At 41.1% G+C, this 19,152-nt stretch overlaps 1 protein-coding gene across 1 annotated transcript in view; it reads left to right on the top strand.

Moving 5' to 3' along the window:
* The window catches only part of STK4 (serine/threonine kinase 4), a 128,135-nt gene extending 114,025 nt beyond the window's left edge, over positions 1-14,110 (top strand). The window contains exon 11 of the mRNA XM_043988218.1: positions 11,589-14,110. Coding sequence (XP_043844153.1) covers positions 11,589-11,747 — 159 coding nt within the window. The 3' untranslated portion in view covers positions 11,748-14,110. The remainder of the gene's footprint in view (positions 1-11,588) is intronic.
* The last annotated feature ends 5,042 nt before the right edge of the window (positions 14,111-19,152 follow it).

The raw sequence follows: 19,152 nt of genomic DNA on the forward strand, positions 1-19,152 counted from the left end.
CTCATTATCACTTGCTTCCCTTCCTATGTTCAGAATCCAGATTGGTCTTCTCTCTCTTCTTCATAGACTCCATCTATCTTCCTCTCCTTATGCCTAAAATGCTCCACTTTATAGAATGCTGCCCCCCTTTAAGATGCAACTCAAGCACCAAGTTTTCTTCCTGGTGTCTTTCCTGGTAACTTCAAACTGCTAGTGCTTCCCTAGCTACTTCTGTGTCTAACCAACATGTACTTATGTGCTTATTTTGTATTTATTCCATATATACTCTTTGAGAATAGGAATTGTTTCATCCTTTTTATTTGTATTGCCAACACTTACTGTCTGATCCATGGTGAATGTTAAATATTGGTAAATTATCTATTGATTTTCCGGTTTCCTCCTTCCCCCCCTCACCCACTAGTAGTCTTCCTAAAGCAAGTTTTTGTGGCCTGGGGTTTGTCTTTCCCACCATGAGGCTGTGCCCTGGGCTCTCTAAGAAGCCCTCTTGTCCTGAGACTCAGTCTCTTCCCCCCCTCCCCACCCCAAAAAAACAAAAAACAAAAAAAACCCAACTAAATTTGTCTTTTAAAAGTTGGTTTGAGGTAATCAAAATCTGCTCTGGACAACAGACTTGTGAGCAGTAGTTCTTATGAACACACTAACTTCCAAGGTAGGTACTGGATGTTTAGGCTCATGGGCTAGAAAGTTCTCCAAGATTCCTTTCACCTCTAAATTTTATAATTGTATATGCACTGTCCAACCCAACTTTAACTCACCTGCATTTTACTGTCTGTCCTTCCATTCACTTCCCACAAAGAAATGCCCTTCTTTGGCTTGGTCTTTTCTTGATTCTCAGATGACTTGTGACTGTGGGCAACTGACTTTTCCTCTCTGGATCTCAATCCCCTGATCTGTAAAGTGGAATATAGTATTTGTTGTGCTTACCTCATAGGGTTACAACAAGGAGAGCACTTTGTAAACTAAAGCACCATATAAATATAAGTTATTATCTACCAAAATAATTCCGAGCCACTAGTGACCTTATAGTGGACAAGAAAAGGAATGGGGTTGGTCAAAGCAAGTAGAGCCGCCCTCCAGCATATCTGCTCAGTTTATTTCTGTCACTAGGACTAGCAAGGTAAATTTTTACACTTTACTTCATAATTGTTCTCTGAAGTTGCATTTCAGAACATCACTATCTGATTATATGGTTGAACCCCCAGTAATGACTGGCTGGCTACATGATTATAGATCAGGTGTAACCTGAGCCCAATGTTTTAGAGAAAATAAATCACACTTAAGTCATCTAAAATAGAGAAAGGATGCTAAGCTTTTGCTTGAGATTAACCCCAGATCAGGTTCAAGGACAGCAATGCAGCAGTGAAAATTGAGAACTAGGAAGAAAGTTTCCACCAGTAAAAGGAAGCAACTACTTGTAAATATTTTGCTCAGACAAAAATTATAGGCATCTGCAACTTAGTAGTCATGTGACCTTGAACAGATCAAGTCATTTCCCTGGGTCTCAATTTCCTTGTTCTCTGATTCTATAAAGTGTTAGAGCTGAAAGGGATCTTAGAGATTATTTTAGCCAACTTCTAATTTTATAGATGAGAAAACTGAGACTTAAGAGGGGAAATAATTAACCAGGGTCATGCAGCTGTGCTCATCATGTCATATTTCTAGAAGTTGAAAAAGAACCAAGAATCCATTTAGTTCAACTGCCTCAAAAAATTAATACTGAGAACAGTTGACTGGACAGTTCCACTGATTTCAGTTTATATCCTTTTTATATCTTAACCATCCTCTACTATGCCAGTAAAGAATAGATTTTTGATATATTTTAATTAGGCTAAAAATTAATTGAGATGAAAATTTTTTAATGTTATGCACCAACTGCATGAAAGGCAGTGGGGATACAATAGACCAAAACTGTAGTTTCTGCCCTCGCTGTGGTTTACATTTTAATAATGGGTGGGAGGAAGAGAACATGATGTGTACACAAATAAATAAACAAAGAAGAATTTGATAAGGGCAAAGGCAGTAGCTAGATATGGTATTGTAAAATGTGAGAAGAGAGAATACTTTTCATCATAGGGATCAGAGAAGGCTTCTTAGAGGAGGTAGTAATCCATTTGAGTCTGAAAGCAAGAGAAAGATTTGAACAAAAGAATGGACAGGAATGAGTAGCCTGTGCAATTGTAGAGAGATGGGTGGCTCACTTTGGCCTGGAATTTAGAATTCAAAGGAGAATAAAGTGAAAAAAGACTGCAAAGATAGGTTGAAGCCACATGATGGGGAGGAGGGAATATCACCTATTCTTTGCCAGGTGCTGGGCATTTAAGACAAAAGTAGAACGGTCTGAGTCCTCAAGGAAGAGATGTGCCTTGCTGATGTGTTTGTAGTTGGTTCTTTAGGCAGTGGGGAGCCCCTGAGCCTCCCTCTCTTGAGTAGGGGAGTGATACGGTCAGATTTGGGCATTAAGAAGATTAATTTGGCAGCTTGTGGGGGGTGGACTGCAGAGGAGAGGGAGCTGAAGCAATCTTGGGCATTTTTAACCAGAAGAGTAAGAATTGTTTGAGTAAGGCTTTCTGTCCTTTGCTTGTGTCTGACCCGGTTTAGGGAGGACAGGGACCACTTATTTGTAGATGATAGATTGGGGACCTTTTTTTTTTTTCAATAAGATAGAGACTAACCTGACAATGTATGTTTCTGTTGGCTTCCAGTAATTGGCACAATTTCTCTTGGGAGTCTGTTTTGCGTTACTCCCAAATCTACAAGTAACAACTTCACAGAGAGCAAAATTAAAGTGACACTGCCCTTCCCAGGCTCCCAGTTATGGTGTTAAGATGAACTGAGCATGCCATAAGGTAGTATTGAGGCCCTTGATGAAGATCATAGGTTGAAAAAAAGATGTGCCTTGTTCAGTTCAACTTTCCATCCTTCTGGACTAACTTCTTCCATTCACAAATTACAAAAAGCCTTCAGTCTTATACTGTTGGCCCTTTCTGGATTCTCAGATGACCTTCACAAAGCAAGCCAAGGAAAATTCCCATGGTGCCAGGCCACAAAGCTGAGTTTCTCGGAGTGACAAGCTTCTACATGGCATCTTGCCCACTTTGTACCCTAACCCAACTCCTATCAATGGACAAACTACTTCATTTCTGACTGCCTGCCAGGCTAGATCCCCACCATTTTCCCTACCTCTGTACTTTGTACCATTTTAAAGCAAGAGGGGGCTGAGAGGAGGTAATGATTTTACTAGTCTGGCTCAACTTCATACAATACCTCTCATAAAATTCATTATGTGCCATTCCCCAGTAATACTATGTCTATTAAAATCCATTATGAACTTGTGAAAGAATTGAGTGTTAGTTACTAGCTGGGTTAACCTTGGGACTCTTACCAGCTGCCATGGATAATATTTTTTTTTCACCAATTCATATTATACTAGTGTATTTGATTTTCTTCCACAAATTGTAACATTCTGTGAAACATCCTACCTGATGGCAGCACATACGCATTGCATAGTAATTTACTGCTGGATTTCAATGAAGAATCTCCCTCAGGAAGCAAGTTGGTTGAATAAGTAGGCATTACAAACCAAATGTCTAATATTTATTTGTTCTTCCCGGATCTGTTTGTTTCATTCCACTTGTATCTGACCGACATCCTACTTGGCTTGTATATTTGCAAATATGAAATTGTGCATAGGGGCAGAGGGACCGCTGAACTGTCCCATGATTTAGGGTTCTGGTCTCTGTTCTCTTGTTAAACTGTCTATGTGTCTTTTGTTTTTTGGGGGGGGTTTGAGGGGCAATGCGGGGTTAAGTGACTTGCCCAGGGTCACACAGCTAGTAAGTGTCAAGTGTCTGAGGCCGGATTTGAACTCAGGTCCTCCTGAAACCAAGGCCGGTGCTTTATCCACTGCACCACCTAGCTGCCCCAATTTTTTGTTTGTTTTTTGTTTTTCTATGTGTCTTTTGGCAAGCCAGTCTTCCTATTTTCATAGAGCCTGTTTTCCTATGTGTAAAATAGGGAGAATCAGACTAAATAATTAAAGCCCTTTATTGTCCTGTGTGCTGTAGTTTATGGGCCCTCCTATATATCCTATATTATGGGTCATATTTTATGGACCCTTCCAACTTCAATATTCTGTGATTCTATGAAGTAGATGAAACTTGAGGAAGGTTTTGTTTTGTTTTGTTCTTCAGAAAATGCTGTAGCCTTATTTACCTGGCATGATTGTTTGAGAACATTAAACATCATCACTCAGCCCAACGTTTAAGTTCAGTATTTTCATTTGGTTCATTACTACTTCATCTAATTGCTTTCCTCCTTCTAGCTCTTCTCACAAGGACTTGAAATGTGATTGTGTCTCCCTCTGGATAAATTCAGCTTGTTTAATCAATCAATCAATAAACATTTATTAAGTGCCTACTATGTGCCAGGCACTGTGCTAAGTGCTGTTTAATCAGGGAGACCAGCAATTAGACCTCTGCCAGGCTGTACTGTTCTCCCCATCGAAAATCCCAGTCTTTGGGAAGCCCCTTGACAGGAGGGGAGGAAAGGCAGTAACCTCCCAGACCACCTGACACGATCAAGATAATGACATGAGGGGAAAGTGAGTACTAGTTTTCCATCCACTACCCAAAAAAAAGGTTATCTGAAACTCCTCATATACATAGAGTCTTAAAATTTCCAAGCTCAGAAGGGCCTTTAGTATTAAGACACCAAGAACCCTAGTGAGGTAATCCAGTGAACTACCAGCAAGAAAGGCTAATCCCTAATGTGCTCAATCATTATTCTCTCCCCACCAGCCATCATAATAATGGGGACATAACCTTACCCACCATCATGTGCTCTGGGATCCATTCATCAGTTTTCTTGTTACTGCATTCTCTGCCATCTAACACATCACCCACCACTATTCCTGCTGATCCCCTTGCTCTCATTCTATGATTCTGAGACGACAAGCAACAAGTCAACTCTGCCCAGCACTCCTTTGGCAGAATTAGACAGCAGGAAAGACGGAAGCTTGTAAAACCTGGGGTGGCAAGGCATCAGTGTGGTGGGGAAGGGGTCTCCAGCAGGCCTAAAAGAAAAGGGACTAACATAAAACCAGTTCTAGGGGCAGCTAGGTGGCGCAGTGGATAGAGTACTGGCCCTGGATTCAGGAGGACCTGAGTTCAAGTCTGGCCTCAGATACTTGACACTTGCTAGCTGTTGTAGCCCTGGGGAAGTCACATAACCCTAATTGCCTCACTTTGGGGGAAGGGGGAGAACAGTTCTGTCCCTCCAGCCTTAGAGGTGGCTGAGATAGCTGTGAGATCTAGCCCTTGAGGGGAGCATTATCAAAAGGGAAGGACTTAAAAAGTGAGTAGTAGAAAAATATGAAGAAAAAAGACTCCAAAGATCTCACCAAGATCACCAAAGATTTCTGGAGGAAGAAAACTCACATAAAAACCTTGAACAGAGATCAACTAAAAGGGAAGGAATAACTGAAGGCCTCCAGATCATCTAAAAGTCCTAATGACATGGGACTTAAGACATATGGAGGAATTAAGGGACTAGGAAAGTTTAAACCTGCCCACTAGATATCAGGATAGACATACCTGAGATAAAATTCTATAGCAGGAAAGTCTCCCAGGGACAGAGATAACTCCAGAAGTCAGGACCACCACCCCTCATTCAAGCTTTTCCCACCTCACCCCATCTATCCTCTACAAAAGCTTTGGCCTCCCTTCCATTTGGGGAGGAAAATGTTTCTAAGCCATCTCCTTCCCTTGAGGTTCGGAAGTCTTCAACCTCCCTCTCAGTCACTTTTTCTAGCACCCAAATAAAAGACCATTTTATTCTAATTGGACAGTATATGAGTTGTAGTTCTTTTCTTTTTTTCTTTCTTTTTTTTTTTTTTAGTGAGGCAATTGGGGTTAAGTGACTTGCCCAGGGTCACACAGCTAGTAAGTGTTAAGTGTCTGAGGCAGGATTTGAACCCAGGTACTCCTGACTCCAGGGCAGGTGCTCTATCCACTGCACCACCTAGCTGCCCCAGAGTTGTAATTCTTTACAGGGGAATACCTAAGGACCCCAGCCACCTGTTTTCCCCCGTGACACTATCATATCTGAATCAATATTGCAAGACAAGAAAAATGAATCCATACTTGATTAGTCAGAGGAGCCTATGGATTCCCAAGAGAACATGGAACCATAGCAGTATGTTTCCAAATGGTTCGAGAGAAATAAAAATCATGATAGCAGAATTTAAGGCCTTCACATCAGAAATAATTGGCAAAATTAATCCATGGTGGCAAATCTCACCAAAGAAACAAGAGAGAGAACGATTGGGGAATGCAGATACACAGAAGCAAAGGATGATATGGAAGAAAAAACAACAACAACAAAAAAGCAATAATGTTAAAATAAAACATGTTCTCTATACAAGCAAAAACAAGTTGAGCAGAGACAACTTAAGGATGATAGGTCTCCCAGAATAACATAAGTCAAAAAACCTAAACACCAAAATGAAAGAAATGATACAAGAAAACTTAGACTTTCTGGACACAGAAAATAATGCCAATTGAAAATATCCAGAGATCTACTGGGGAGGGGGACCCTAAACCCTACCTATGCTGCAAACTCCAAAACACATAGTTAAATTTCACAGTCCCAATGGCAATCAACAAATTTGCAAGCAATCAGAAGATCTTCACATGTAAAGGAAAAGAAATTCAGCTAACATCAGACTATTGTAAAGAAGATTGGAATGGGATATTGTGTTCTGAGGAATGAAGGAGCTTAATATAGAAACCAAGGTGGCATACTTTGCAAACTAGAGCCTAAATCATCGATGAAATCTGTTCTGGTTCTGTTTACTCCAATTCTTATAAAACTTCCCAAGTTTCTTTGAATTCTTCATGTTTATTCATAACAGCACAATATCATTTCTGTTATAGTCACATAGCACAATTTCAAAAGATCATAGATTTAGAGCTAAGAAAGACCTTAGATGTCAGGTCCCATGATTTCATTTTACAAATAAGCAAAGTGCAGCACATGGACTTCCTCTTCCCCATTTGATGGTCACCTAATTTCCTTCCAGTTCTTTGCTCCTAACAGAAGTACTACTATTAACATTGGAGTATATTGTAGGCCCTTTCCCTTAGACTTTGACCTCCGAGAAAATTACATTGATTCTATATCATTTTTTATTGATCCTATTTACAATTAGTTGATTTTATCCTGTAACTGCCTAAGTCATGGTTCTTTGTCTCTGAACTTAGTTCAGAAATTCAGCTGGTCTGTAATGAGTTCAATTGAGAAATCCAGTTCTCTTGCTAATCACTGTTCTATTCTTGCCTCAAGGGAATCTATTATCCTTGAATATCTTTGCTTTATCCAAGGTATTTGCTACAAAGCTTGTTTTTCTCAATTAACTGCCATACTGATTCTAACTTTGTTGATTCAGAATTAGGCTTTATATCCTTTGAGATTCTTGACGATTAGTTCTTAGGTGGGGATTTTGTTCACCATTTCCCTTAACTATATAGCCCTTTGGTAACTTCTTTCTCCTGTATAAGACTGTCTTTAGCAGAGCTGGAAAGTACCTTCAGATGGAGAACCTAGGTCGTCAGAGCTGGAAGGAATCTTAGAACCCAGAATGTCATAGTTGAAAGGACTATAAAACATAGCATGTGAATCCTGGAAGGGATCTACTAAATTATAGGCTTAAAGACCATTTAATCCATCCCCATCTTTTACAGGAAACTCTGAGAGGGAGAGGAAGTAGCTTAGCACAGCTAGCTAATGTCGAAGTCAGTACTAGACCCCAGGTCTCCCAATGAAGTAACTGATCATTATTCTACACCTCCTCACTCACAAAATGGAATTAAACACTATACAAGGATAAGTGGTGATAATGATGGTTTCATTTGTTTTTCAGTCTGAAAGATCATGCTTAAATTTATGATCTTAATTAGTTGTCCTCACTTTTAATTCTGCGCTTTAACCAAACCAAAGTCTATGGAGTCTGTGAATTGAGGTATGACAGAATCAATCTTGGTTGTTTTCTGTATGCTTGGGGAATAAATTTCCACGGTAATTTGATAATTAAAAAAATAACTGTTTCAGGGCAGCTAGGTGGCGCAGTGGATAGAGCACCGGCCCTGGAGTCAGGAGAACCTGAGTTCAAATCCAACCTCAGATACTTAACACTTACTAGCTGTGTGACCCTGGGCAAGTCACTTAACCCCAATTGCCTCACTTTAAAAAAAACAACTGTTCTCAATGCTGAATCTTAGAGTTGGAAAAAAAGTTTACCAACTAACATTCAGAGATAATCAGTATTCACTTGTTACCCTTTCAGCTCTCTGTGGGGAAATCATATAAATTAAGTATCCTATTTGGAAGGCGATGAGGAGTCAGCACAACATAAGGCAAAGATCATTGGGCTTAGAATCCAAAGACTAGGTTCAAGTTCCATCTCTGACAATTATTAGCCATGTGACCCCGGGGCAAGATACCATCCCTTTCTTGATCTGAGTTTCCCCATCTGTAAAGTCATAGATTCTTAGGATATAGTGCTGGAAGGGCCCTTAGAAATTATCTAATCCAACCTCATTTTATAAAAGAAGAAATGTGCATAAAGGAAGAGTGACTTGCCTGGGATTGGACTAGATCTCCAAAATCTTTCCAGCTTTAGAGTCCATGACACTGTTCTTTCTCATTATCTGGGACTGCAAGGAAAGGCATGTTACCATTTAAAAAAAAAAAAAGGCAAATAGAGTTCAAGAAGCAGAGTGAGCTTTCTGGCTAATTGGTAAAAGTAGACATCTAGTTATTGTACAAAGGCAACATGGAAGGAGATGTGCCCCTTTTAAGACAGTATCTGCTGTTCAATAAGGTAGCAGGATACCTGCCTCCACAATACTTCTCACCAATGAGGGAATTAGAAGGTTCTGAAATCAAGCAGGACTTGACCACACCCATCTTACTTGGCAACCACTTCATCCATGCTGCAGTCATTCTGAGGAATACAGCTCGTTGTTCAGTCTTCGCCTAGTTCTGAATTCATGTGGGTAGCTCTGCTTCCTGGGTTCTTGCCACCTAACAGGTCTCCCCACCTTCATTCTCTCTCCTATCTATTCTACAGAAGAATCAGTGTGGTGTAGAGTCATAAGATTTGGGTTCAAATTCTATCTCTTATTACTTTTGTGTCCCTCACATGCTACCAGACATCTTTATTGCATAGGTTTGCTTATACCAATCCAATATGCAGAAACTTTCAATAGATTCCTTTTGCCTATCAATTAAAACTCAGATTCTCTAACATGGCATTTAAGACCATTCATACACACCTATCAGATTGGCTAATATGACAAAAAAGGAAAATAAAAAATGTTGGAGAAACTGGAAAAAATTGGAATGTTAATGCATTGTTGGTGGAGCTGTGAACTTATACAACCATTCTGGAGAGCAATTTAGAACTATGTCCAAAGGGCTATGTGACTGTTCATACCCTTTGACCCAGTGGTACCACTGCTAGGTCTTTTTCCCAAAGAGATCATAAAAACAGGAAAAGGACCCACATGTACAAAAATATTTATAGCAGCTCTCTTTGTGGTGGCAAAGAATTGGAAATTGAGGGAATGCCCATCAATAGGGTAATGTCTAAACAAGTTATGGTTTATGAATGTAATGGAATACTATTGTGCTGTAAGAAACAATGAGCAGGAGGAGTTCAGAGAAACCTGGAGGGACTTACATGAACTGATGCTGACTGAGAGGAGCAGAACCAGGAGAACATTGTATACACAGTAACAGCAACATTGTGTGATGAACAATGGGGATAGACTTGGCTCTTCTCAGCAGTGCAACAATCCAAAACAGTTTCAAAGAACTCATGATAGAAAATGTTCTCATCATCCAGAAAAAAGAACTGTGGATTATGAATGCAGATTGAACCATACTGTTTTAATTTTTGGACTCTTTTTTTCCCCTTCTTTTTTGAGGTTTTTCCCTTGTGCCCTGATTTTTCTTTCACAAGATGACTAATGCAGAAATATGTTTAATGTGATTGTACATATATAACCTATATCAGACTGTTTTCCATCTTGGGGGGAGGAGTAAGGGAAGGGAGGATGGGAGAAAAATTTGGAACTAAAAATCCTTTGAAAACAAATGTTGAAAACTATCCTTATATGTAACTGGAAAATAATAAAATATGAAAAAAAAAAAAAGACCAATCATAATCTGGCTCCGCCATACTTTTCCAGCCTTATCTGAAACTATTTTTCTCAACCAGTTTTGTGTCTAGCAAAATTGGGTTAACTTGAAATATATACCCTGGGCATTCTTGTCTCTGCACCCTGCCCTTGTTCACATTCTAGGCACACCTAGAATATACAACCTCTACCCCACCGCACATCTGTAGAGTATCCTTACCATTCTTTAAAGCCCAACTCAGAAGCCATCTTCACCAAGAAACCTTTCCTACAATTCTCCTCCCTTTAGACCTCACATAGCCTTTTGTATCCCTCTTATTCATTTACCTTTTGCTATTTTATGTTAGAATTGTTTACATCTGTGCCATGTTCCTCTGCTAGCCAAACTCCATGATGCAGAGATCAAATTTTAACTGAACTTTATTATATCTTCTGGTAACTAAGACAGTGTTCTGTAAATCTAGTACACGTTTTTGGTTTTGGTTTTAAATTTAATTAAAGGGTAGAGAAAAAGAAAACTCCACAAGTGGGGAGGGGACAGAAATCAGGTTTTCTACAGTGAGTCATCCCTTGTAACAAATGTTTAAGTTGGAAAAAAAAGCACTTCAGTATAACTAAACAACATTATCAACTAAGTGTAGGATTGTAAGCATTATTTTACACCCACAATCCTTCATCTCTTGGGGGGGGGGGTTTCCTTGGGGCCAAGCTTCTTGGTCCTTATAATTTAGGGCATTCCCTTTTTTCCCTTTACATTTACATTTTTGTAATCATCATATATTCCTATTCAACTTCATTCTGTATCAGTTAATATAAATCATCCCATGCTTCTCTGAGTGCTTCATTATGTCTTATTTTTAATACATTTGTGTGCCATAGTTTTTTTTAAAGCAAATTTCTAATGATTATTTGTTTACTTTGTTTCCAGTTCTTTGCTACTATAACAAATGCTACTCTGAATACTTTTATGGCTGTAAAACCTTTCCTTTTGTCATTGATGTCCTTGGGGTGTATGCCTAGGAGTAGAATTTCTTGGTCTAGTCACTCTTGTTTAATCACATGAACTCTTTGTTATTTCCACATGTATCTGCTCTTATCATAATCAAAAAAGTATATCAAAGCATAGGAGGGGGGTGGTCTCTAATACCTTTGCTTATTTGGTGGGTGTTGTCTCGCAGGGTGGTAAAGTGGGAACAATAACGCGTGTATTTGAAGTCAGAAGACTTGGGTTTTAACCCCAGTGCCAGTACTTACTAAGCTATGAAACCATAGACAAGTTATTTCTTCCCTTCTCTGAAACAAGAGTTTTGAATGAGGTGATCTCTTTAGCTCCCTTCCAGATGTAAATTCTATGATTTGATGTGGCTCTACTTTCTTTTCCTCCCTTAGCTCAAGAGCTGGAGTGTAGAGGACCTTCAGAAGAGGCTGTCCGCACTTGATCCCATGATGGAGCAGGAGATTGAAGAGATTCGGCAGAAGTACCAGTCCAAACGACAGCCAATTCTAGATGCTATTGAGGCTAAGAAACGGCGGCAGCAGAACTTCTGAGCAAATCCCAGCCTGGTGGCAGGACTGGGCTAGGTTACTTCTCCAGGCTGCTCACTTCCTGGCTTCCCACAAACCCTGCAGGTTGCTCCATGTTGAGAGCAATATAGAGGGGCCCACGGTTCTGCCCTTTCATGTTCCCATAAGCACCTTTGTGAACTTCAGGAATGCAAGTGAGCACGAGGGTCATTTTTGACAGTCGAGGCTCCATTTTGATGTCCTGTGTATTTAAAATAATTGGGGATCTTATTTCATAGGGTCCACGTTAGCATTTTTAAACTCACGGTTTTTAACTCAAGGAATAGGGAAATCCTTAGACCAGCAGGAGCTGGGAATGTTTTATGTTTTGTTTTTTCCCCAAATAGCTTTCAGTAGTTCTTGCTGGTGAGTTTTTAAAAATATGTAAATTATAAATATGTCCACACATCATGTGGTATTGAACTACTGTACTCTTGGTACAGGTACAGCTTGAAACAGTTTAACTGTACCCTCTTATGACTACGGTACTGTAGGATGGGTTAGCAGGGGTCACTGAGAGGCCACTGGGAAAAAGAACAGGCCTCTGTGGGTGGCGCACCGGTCTGTTCTTTGATGGGGCCTTATAAAATTAAGTTTCAGCCTAATCATATTAGGGGGATTTGAGCCTGGCACTTGCTTAGCACTTACCACTGTCTGTTAATAAATAGTAAATCTGTGTTTACTATTTGAACTCCATGGAGAAAGAAGACTGCCCCATAGCACCTTCACTGCACATCATTTTAAAGCCTGTCACCCACCAGCTCCTCCTTTGTCTGATTCTTATCCCCAGAGACCCTATAGACACTGGTGGCTAAAGAGAAAAAGTTCTAGTTTGGGTTGGATGGGGACGTCAGAAAACTCAGATGCCTTTCTTGGCTCTGTGACCTTGGGCAGGTGTTTTACCCTCTCTGAGCCTAAACGTCCCCACTTATAAACAAGGAAGAGATTAGATGGTATGGTTCCTACGGTCATCTTCAGCTCTGACATTCTTTGCTTTTAAGGCCCCTCTAGTTCCAATATTCCATGACCCCATCACTGTTGCCTTGGCATCCATCCATAATTGGTAATCAGACTTCTCCCTCTTTCTGTCTTTTCCCCATCTCACATATCATCTTTCTGCCAACAACCCCTGCCCTCCCCTCCCCCACCAAAAAAAAAAAAAAGGAAATGCATTGTCCTCAGAGTCAGCGTGATATAAGAGAAAAAGCACTGGACCGGCAACTCCTCCCAACTCTGATAACTTGATGTGTGACTTTAGGCAAGTCACTTCTCTGAGCCTCAGTTTCCTCATCTGTAAAATGAGGTGGTTGGACCAGAGCTTAAGGTTCCTTCCAGTTGTGACATTCTATGCTTCTGAATCTACATGTTTATTTAGTTCATTAGCTATGACAACATTGACCATAGCCTCTGTTTCAAGTGGCACATTGTCAAATCGAATTCATTTGTCTTTGGGTTCCATGTTCAGTTATGCATTTAGGGGGAAAACATTCCTGCCTTCTTCCTTCCCTACAGCCAAGCAGGAAGGGAAAACTTACACCATGGTGTGATATGCAAGCCCAAGAAGTAGCTTTAACTTTTTCTACCAGAGGACTTGGACACGATCTAAGTTTTGTCTTGAAATGTGCTGTTGTCATATCTGGTTGTACATAATAGGCCTGGGTCCCTTATCTGTATATGTGTGAAGCAGTTGGGGGGATCTTTGAAATCTAAGGTGATTCTTTGATATTTGGATTGTTCTTCTTTATCCAGCACTGGCCTTACTTGTTCTAAATAAATTGTTTTGAAAACAACAGTCACTGTCCCCTTTAGTTTCTTCATATAGCAGTGATGGAAGGTTTTGGCTTAGTGAATGGGGACCTCTGGAGTAGTGCTGAATTCCAATTTTGCATTTTACTTTTATTTTGCTCTGTCACAAGGCACAGAATTTCGTGATTTAGGTGATAATTGGATAAAATCTCCCCTCTTGTCAGTCTGCAAATCTGTATTAATTAAGTCATCACTATGTGTCAGGCACTGTACTAAGCACCAGGGATACCAAGAATTGAAAAAGCAGTGTCCCTGAACTCAAGGAGCTCAGTAGTAATTGCAAAGACTTCCTGTAGAAGGTGGGCTTTGAGCTGCTTCATTGCAACATGGGGGTGGCTCCTCACTTCTCCATGGCTGTGCTAGTGAGCACAAACTCTGAAAAGTCCTCCCAAGCCCAAAGGCTTTTTATGTGCAAGCCCACTGATAACAGCGAGTCTTGTCCAAAGACCTGCCAAGTTTATCACCAAGTTGTCTGCAGAGTGCATTTTTCAGCTAGAGCAACACTCAAGCTGTCATGTAAGGCAGGGCTTCTTTAACTTTTCCCACTCGTGACCCCTTTTTGCCTGAGAAATTTTTATACAACCCTGGGTATATAGGCATATAAAGTAGGTAAACATAACCTTTTACTTTTGGGGGAGGGGTGGAGGCAATGAGGGTTAAGTGACTTGCCCAAGGTCACACAGCTAGTGTGTATCAAGTGTCTGAGCCCGGATTTGAACTCAGGTATTCCTGAATCCAGGCTGGTGCTTTATCCACTGTGCCACTTAGCTGCCCCATAACCTTTTACTTTTGCCAAATTTTTCACAGCCTTTGGGGTCACAACCCACAGTTTAAGAAGCTTTGCTCTTAGTCACAAAGGGGTTGTCTTTGGACAGTTGGGAGGGAGTACTACACTAATGAAATTTCCATTCTGTGAAACACAAGCACAATACACCCCAAACCCACCAGGCAATCAAGAGATTTCCTGATTGGATAAGCCAATGAGTCTGACACAGCACTTGGGCCAATCCAAAATCAATGGGAAAGTGGGTGTTCTGAGGCAGAGGATGCCACAAGAGAACTAGATGCAGCTCCCAGAAACAAAGCATCACTGGCTTGAAGCTTCAGAGACTAAGGAACCAATAGTTTAGGACTAGATGGTAGTTTGCTTTGGTTTTGTTTTTGCCCAGATGCCATGCTCAGGGATGCAAAGGTCAGGTAGCTCTGGGCCTAGTGTCAAGGATGGGAGGAAGGTCAGAAATTAGTGAAAGATGATAGCTCTGTGGCCAAGGACAAAGATCCCCTACGTGAGAAGTATCAAACATGAGTTCCACAACACTCCTGAGTGCTGCGTGGACCAGATTGAAATCTAATTGGGAAATATTTAACAAAATAAGTAAAAATACGATCAAGTATAATGTTAATATGTGATTTTCTAAGTCCATGTGCAACCCTTGGGGATTGTTATGGTCTGGTGTCCCCCTCACCCTGTTTCTTTGAGTTTGACACTACTGTCCTACATCAGAGAGGCAGTTTGGAAAAATGAATAGAACTCTGGACATGAAATCAGGAAGACCTGGATTCAAATCCTATCTCAGATATTTCCGAGCTGTGTGACTGAACAAATCCCTTAACTGCTCGTTTTGTGCCTCATTTTCTACATCTGTAAAATGAGGGGGTTCGACCCAATGGCCTCTGAAGTCCTTTCTAGCTCTAAATCTATGATCTTTTTCATAAGCTATGTCCAAGGAGCCAGGTCAGCTAAGCCATCTGCTGGAAGCAATTTGATCTCAACCACTGGACCAGCACTGCCAGGAAAGTGAGTTTGGCAAGGTATAATGGTATCTTTCACAACTATGATGCCCATTCTCTGGTTCTAGATCCCCTTGATTCCTTGATTTTAAGTAAAGCAGGGCATGTTGAAATGAGCATTGGATTTGGCCTTAAGAGGACCTGGACTCGGATCCCATTTCTGCCCCTTACTGGCTATATGACGATGATGGAAGCAAGGGTATACAGCTGGACCTTGTGGGCAAGTCAGAACCTCCCTGGGTTGCTGTTTTCTCATGTATAAAATCAAACAGTTGGACTTGATGGCTTCTGAGGTCCCTTTGAGCTCTAAATCCTATGATCCTACTCTCAGGTCCCCTCTAATTCTAAATCCTTTAGTCCTATAGTAGTCCTCCCTGAGCAATAGGTATCACTGTTCCTTGCCTTATTAATAAACCCGCAGCAGGAATGATTGCAGCAGGGCTCTAGGAAGCAGGTGGGAAGGAAAGGCAGTAAGCATTTATTAAGCACCTACTATGTGCCAGGCATGGTGGGGAGTGCTTTACAATGATCTTGTTTGATAGGATACTACTGAAGACCCCTGCCGGCACCCCAGGAAGGAACCTGTTCTTAGGACAGACTGAGGTGATGGTCAGAGGGCCCACCCACCCCAAGATGTGGAGAAGGACCTAATCAGAACATCAGCCAAGCAGGGAAGCAGCTGCACTCGTGGTGAAATTCAGTTTAATGTTTATTGGGGACCTACTAGGTGTGGATCAAGTTCTGTTGGATGATGGTCACTGGCCTTATGAAGCTCACATTCTAGTGGGATATTTTTTGGGGGCAGGTAAGACACGACTATATACATACATACATATATATATATATATATATATATATATATATATATATATATCACATGCTAAATGCATGAAAGAGGCAAAGTTGAGGTTTGAGGTGGGGTAAGGGAAGGCTTTATGAGGGAGGTATATGAGTTAGGCTTTAAAGTTGAGGAGAAATCCAACAGGCAAAGCATTTCAAGCCTAAGGATCAACATGAGCAAAAGGGAGGAACTGAGCCCCATTCACCCCAGCCCCTCCCCCTCCCTAAAAGCTGGGCTGTGAGACCCAGCCATAGAGACAAAAGACTCCCTGGGCTCAGATTCTTCATTTGTATAATGTTTTTAATTGATTCAAGTTTTCACAGAAAGGGTTTGCTTCTTCTGCCAGGATTGGAAGGCTCCTCCACTGGATGATCCCTCCAGCAGTCCAGCCTAGAATTTTCCATCTTTCGGGGATGTTGTTGTTGTTTTTTAAATTAAGGATGAGAATGCCGTGTCCCGCAGCAAGCTGGCTCCTCTGAATACCATCAGGAGTCTGCCCTCTAGATCCTCTGGTCTCTGTCTGACCTGGGACCCAGGCTTGACCTTCGGAGCTTGGGCACAGGGCCCAAAGGACACTCATCCCAGGCAGCCATTCCAATCTGGAGTCCCTGCATCCATCCATCCATTCATCAATTATCTATTAATAATAAGAATGCTGCAGAGAACTATTGCGTTCACATAAACGATTCCATTTGATGCTCCCAACTGAGAGGAAGGTACTTTTCAAAGAGCTTTTGAACAGTTAGTTTGGAGACCTAATTTGCAATCTGAGCTCCCACACCAGCCATGTGAGCATGGATAAGTCATTGCCTCTTGCCAAGCCTCAGTTTCCTTCTCTGTAAAACGTGAATAACACATACATTACCATTTCGTATAAACTGCTATAGCAGCGTAAACCCTAAGGAAGATTTGAGAAGGCATCTCCCACTTCTTTGCAAAGATAAGGTAGGGAACAGTGCATCTAAAGGTATTTTCCAATGACTTGGTTAGTTTTGCTGAACTGGTTTTTTTACTAAATTATTAATTATGAGGGGTAGTGCTCCAGGAGGGGGTAAGGACAGATTGGAAAATTCAGGTGATGTAAAAAAAATTAATAAAAATTTATTTGTTAAAATGTGAGTGGAAGCACTATTGTTATTACTATTTTACAAATGGGGAAACTGAGGAGTAGCTTGCTCAATGTTACCTAACAAGTTAGCTGCAGAGCCAGGATTCAAACATATGTCTCCAGTCTTCCTACCCACTATTCTTACCTGCTTACGTGTACAGCTAGGTGGCACAATGAAATGAGCACTGGGCCTGGAGTCAGGAAGCCCTGAGTTTAAATCCAACCTCAGGCACTTATTAGCCGCATGACCCTGGGCAAGTCACTTAACATCTCTTTGACTCAGTTTCCTCATCTGTAAAATGGGAAAAGTAGTAAATAGTATCTTCCTCCCAGGGTGGTTGTGTGGCTCAAATGAGATAAGTTTTAAAGTGCTTATTACAGTGCCTGGCACATAATGAGCACTTTATAAATATTAGTGATTATTATTGTTGTTGTTACTGCTACTATTTCAGGTTTGAATCTCCTACAGTACCTAGAATATAGTTAAATGTCTGTGGATTAACTGCATCTAAAAATCTGACAACCTTGCCCAAAATACCAACCAGGCACTCAGGCTGTCTAAGGCAGTCAGTCTTTTCCAACAATGACTCACTTTCAGTTCCGGGACAAGAATATCCCCCATTAAGCTGTGAGCTCCTGGAGAACAAAAACTGTCTTTTACCTTTTGTTTTGTTTTTTGTTTTTTGTATCCCCAGAATTTAGCACAATGCCTGGTACATAATAAATGTCTGAATGTTTATTGACTGCCTCACTGCCCAACCCCACTAAAGTCTTTCTTGGGCCTCCTTTGTGATCCTTTAATGCAGGAGTTCTTAACTTGAGGTCCTTGAACTAACTCATTTAAAAAAATATTTTGAAAACTGCATTTCAATATAACTGGTTTCTTTTGTCATCCTGTGTATTTTGTTTTATGTATTTAAAAACATTATTCTGAGAAGGGGTCAGTGGGCTTCACCAGCCTGCCACAGGGGTCCATGGTAAAGAAGCCCTGTTCAAGGGTCCTCCAGCTCCATCTCTGCACCCCTGGAATAGGCCTCCAAGACTGTGGCTGAAAGGGCTTGCATTGGTCTCCTTATGGGAGAAAGCCACTCCAAAGGTTGGATGACGTGAGTTTGTGCTAGGAACAGAGGAACTGCTAACTTAGGGAAGATAAAGCAGAAGGGCCGGCCAGTTCCCATCAGACCATAGCTCTACAGCAGAGACACTGAATGGTTTCTAGGATAAGGAAATTCCCGTTTTAGAAAATAGAAGTAATTCACTCACCGACTTCTTCCCAGGTGTGACACATGGAAAATTACGTTTAGTTCTGGGGTGCCATATTTTAGACAAGACACTAAGAATCTGGGGCATATCCAGAGGAGGGCTACCGGGATTGTGAAAGCATTGGACACCAGTGCCTATAGGATTGCTTAAGGGAACTGGAAATGTTTAGCCTGAAGACACTAGATGGGGACATTATCTCTGTCTTCAAATATCTCGAAGGCTGTTGTGAGAAGACATCTATTTAGTCCCAGAGGAAAGAACAAGGACCAGTGGAGGGAAATTTACAGGGAGGGAGATTTCAACTCGATGGAAGGAATAACTTTCTAAGAAATGGAAATAGTCTTGCAGTCATGGCTGCCTGTCACTTGAGATAATTCATGCAGAAAAATGGAAGACCACCCACCAGAGATTCTGGAGAGGGAACCCATGGGCACAGTGGGCAATTTAACAATCGTAGTTTATCCTTCTGAGATGGGCCTTGGGTCTGTGTTAGTCACCCTGTTTCTTGTGGTAATGGTAGTGGGGAATGACACATTCAGCTGGGGTTTGGATGGGTGGGAGGAAAGGGAAATGAGACCAAA

The sequence above is a fragment of the Dromiciops gliroides genome, chromosome 2, assembly GCF_019393635.1.
Source record: "Dromiciops gliroides isolate mDroGli1 chromosome 2, mDroGli1.pri, whole genome shotgun sequence".
NCBI classification, from domain to species: Eukaryota; Metazoa; Chordata; class Mammalia; order Microbiotheria; family Microbiotheriidae; genus Dromiciops; species Dromiciops gliroides.